The following is a 3,883-nucleotide window of genomic DNA, read 5'->3' as shown; positions in this document are numbered from 1 at the left end:
TCTAGTGATATTTGTATTTTGTGAAAACAAAAGTACTCTCGTTCTTTTGGCTGTGCCATGAGGTTAGAGAATTTTCTATCCTCGTAGATTCGGTTATTCAGATCTGATGAGTTCATGTTAGTGTGTCAAGCCTTTTTTTTGTTGGTTTGATTCTTTATGGAGGTGAAATATTTCATCGACACCATGGTGAAGATATCGTATTTTGACGTCCTGCACTTCTAGGGGATCATCCCCAGCCCAAGTACGTTTATCGATCAAGACTTCTCATCTTCTGGGATGGGTGACTCAAGGCACTTTCAAAAACCATTATTGACAATATTCGTGCGGATGAAAGAGAGACAATATCATTGCTTCAGTCCAATTGCAGCCTCTTTACCAAAGTCTCTGAAGAATTTCTTCTAGCAGAGATTAATACCACCAAGAAGGTGTTTCCAAGGGATTTTATTAGTTATATGAGTTACTTTCTATTTTCTTGGATCTTAAATTCAAATCAGTGTATCTGTGATTGTTATGAATATGAATAAAATTACAGGTGTTTTTTTAAAAAAACTGAAGAAAACTATACACGCATACTTAGCTACAGGTAGCCTACCAAACACGTCCATAGTGAATTGACGGAGGCAGCTCACTTAGGCAAGGCAAGTGGAGAAGATCTTCTAAAAAAGAGGGCAAGTGGGGAAGAAAATAAAGTAGATGGTTGGTAGGTGATCTGACCCACCGCAAAAAATGGGGTTTGGTGGCGAGGAGGGCTTCAGCAAAGGGCTGCAGCACAGGTTGTGCAGTCCCGCGCTCTCACCAGCAACACTCATGCACGACCTTGCGGGCCCTCCGCCCCTATAAATTGCGCGGCCGGGATCTCCTTACAGCACCGTGCATACATTCGACCTCTTCCTTTCGGTTCTTCGGCCTCCTGAAGAATAGCATCAGCACAACTGCACAAGGTTAGCTTCACCGCGTCCTGGTCGTGCTTCGATCATCCATGTCTAATTTATCTTCTACTTTTTCATCATACGTGGCTCGCTTAATTACTACGTAGCTTTGTCGTGATGAAAACATGGCTAGTTAGTTAAAAAGAGAGAGGTGAAAGGGGTTGGTAGGTGGGTGGGTCGCTGTATCCGGCCGGCGGCGCCACGCCCAATAATTGTGCTCCGGCTCCTCGTCGGAGTGGCCAGCCTGGTGTATCCGGGCGTCGGGGTGTGGTCGTCGTGGCGGCGTCGTCACTTTGCTATGGATCTTTTGTTTTTCCGTCTGTGTCGTCCTCACGGCGGTTCTTGCTCTTGGGCTGCTGTGTGGCCGGGTGGATGTGTACACGGGGTCGCCGTCGCCGGCTGATGTTGCTTCTCATGGCGACGGCGGCGGCGGTTTCTCTTCTGGCGCAGGGTTGATTGGTTGTTGCCAGGCCTTTTTGACGTGGTCGGCCGGGGATGGCGGATCTGAGGCTCGCCAGGCACCGAGGCACGGGGTGGTCCTCGGCCGATGGGCCACAGTGAGATGTGCCCTTTCTTCGGATCTTTAAAGCTTCGATGCGATGGCGTCCGGCGGGTCTTCGGCTCGTGGCTCTCGTCGCTCCTTCCTCCGACGGCGGCTTTGACGGCGTGTGGAAGACGGCGGTAGATTCAGGATGGTTCAGCAATCACCCCCCTCAGGGGCCTGTTTGTTGTTTTTCTTGTTTTGAGGTGTTTTTCTTGTTGTGCCTGGACGTGTAGATTAGTCATAAGAGTTCTCATCTATAATGCTCTGTAGCTGGGACAGTACCGTGATTTTGTGGCACGACTCATATGCGTTTGATTCTAATCGTTGGATTTTCTTCCATTCGCAGAGCATCGCTAGCACGGAAGAAATGGCGGCCGAGACGTTCCTCTTCACGTCCGAGTCCGTGAACGAGGGCCATCCCGACAAGCTGTGCGACCAGGTCTCCGACGCCGTCTTGGACGCCTGCTTGGCCCAGGATCCCGACAGCAAGGTTGCCTGCGAGACCTGCACCAAGACCAACATGGTCATGGTCTTTGGCGAGATCACCACCAAGGCCACCGTCGACTACGAGAAGATCGTGCGCGACACCTGCCGCAATATCGGCTTCATCTCTGACGACGTCGGTCTTGATGCCGACCATTGCAAGGTGCTCGTCAACATCGAGCAGCAATCCCCTGACATTGCCCAGGGTGTTCACGGACACTTCACCAAGCGCCCTGAAGAGATCGGTGCCGGTGACCAGGGCATCATGTTCGGCTACGCCACCGATGAGACTCCTGAGCTGATGCCCCTCACCCACATGCTCGCCACCAAGCTTGGAGCTCGCCTTACCGAGGTCCGCAAGAATGGCACCTGCGCCTGGCTCAGGCCTGACGGAAAGACCCAGGTCACCATTGAGTACCTAAACGAGGGTGGTGCCATGGTGCCTGTTCGTGTGCACACCGTCCTCATCTCCACACAGCATGACGAGACCGTCACCAACGACGAGATAGCCGCAGACCTCAAGGAGCACGTCATCAAGCCAGTGATTCCTGGGAAGTACCTCGATGAGAACACCATCTTCCACCTGAACCCGTCTGGCCGCTTCGTCATCGGCGGACCTCACGGTGATGCCGGTCTCACCGGCCGCAAGATCATCATCGACACCTACGGTGGCTGGGGAGCCCACGGCGGCGGCGCCTTCTCTGGCAAGGACCCGACCAAGGTCGACCGCAGTGGTGCCTACATTGCCAGGCAGGCTGCCAAGAGCATCATCGCCAGTGGTCTCGCACGCCGCTGCATTGTGCAGATCTCATACGCCATTGGGGTGCCTGAGCCCCTGTCTGTGTTCGTCGACTCCTACGGCACCGGCAAGATCCCCGACAGGGAGATCCTCAAGCTCGTGAAGGAGAACTTTGACTTCAGGCCTGGGATGATCAGCATCAACCTGGACTTGAAGAAAGGTGGAAACAGGTTCATCAAGACCGCTGCTTACGGTCACTTTGGCCGCGATGATGCCGACTTCACCTGGGAGGTGGTGAAGCCCCTCAAGTTCGACAAGACATCTGCCTAAGAACAAGAAATCACATTGGGGTTATTCTTGGTCTGCTGCCTATCAAGTTCGACAAAGGCGGGATCCTTTTGCTCCTGGGAAGTAAGAAGAAGCATTCGACATCACCGCGACGTGCTACACTGGTCGTGCCGTCTAGTGATCAGTGCTAAGTTTTCTTATTGGTGTATCATTTCATATATTTTTCCTTTTCTTTTTGAGTCTGCTGAAACTGCTGAGTGATGTGCAATTTGCTCTGTCACTCCGTCACTTTCACTTTTCATACTCTGTTTTGTGTAGTTTCCCCTCATAATGCTCTTTCTTCCAGAGTCTAAAGAGCCATGTTGTGTAGTTCCCCTCATAATGCTCTTTCTTTCAGAGTCTAAAGACCCATGTGTAATTCTATTGCCCTATTGTTCCCAAATTGTCATTCTTCTAAGCAGTACTGTACTTTATCTACTGTTCAAGGTTTTTAATCATGGTTTGTGCAATTGGTAAATGTAAGCCCAACTCAAGCAAAAGTGGTTTGATGGGATCTGGATTTATACTGCCAGTCTTTTTGATTCACTTGACACTCTTGACCCACGCTATGGCTCTCAAATCATCCTATACATTGATCGGATTTGGTGTAAGCTGCAGTCCACTCACCTTGCCGTGCCGCGTTTTGTCGCAGGTCACTCTTATGCCTGACTTTGGTTGGAATTGTTTGCTGGTCATTGTGTGATGGGCTGGTTGTCCATATGGCCTGCCCAGCCTGAGGTCACTCTCCTTTTTTTTCCTGCTAGATTTAGCCGTGACAGCAGGAGCAGTTGGCGGCCAACACTCACATGTCATCATGTATGAAGCAAAACCAATGCTCCTGGTACACATGTATAAGGTACT

General features: G+C 50.9%; 1 protein-coding gene across 1 annotated transcript; it reads left to right on the top strand.

Moving 5' to 3' along the window:
• Positions 1–634: 634 nt before the first annotated feature.
• LOC125514020 (S-adenosylmethionine synthase 2) lies at positions 635–3,460 on the top strand. The gene is made up of 2 exons (XM_048679266.1): positions 635–941; positions 1,820–3,460. Exon 2 carries the CDS (start codon positions 1,841–1,843, stop codon positions 3,023–3,025), a length of 1,185 nt encoding a protein of 394 aa, XP_048535223.1. The 5' UTR covers positions 635–941; positions 1,820–1,840; the 3' UTR covers positions 3,026–3,460.
• The last annotated feature ends 423 nt before the right edge of the window (positions 3,461–3,883 follow it).

This window comes from Triticum urartu, chromosome 6, assembly GCF_003073215.2.
Source record: "Triticum urartu cultivar G1812 chromosome 6, Tu2.1, whole genome shotgun sequence".
NCBI lineage: Eukaryota > Viridiplantae > Streptophyta > Magnoliopsida > Poales > Poaceae > Triticum > Triticum urartu.
This window is presented reverse-complemented; position numbering and strand designations above follow the sequence as displayed.

Bases quoted from the DNA above. Each gene is read 5' to 3' on its own strand.
- LOC125514020 (XM_048679266.1), top strand. From the start codon at position 1,841: ATGGCGGCCGAGACGTTCCTCTTCACGTCCGAGTCCGTGAACGAGGGC.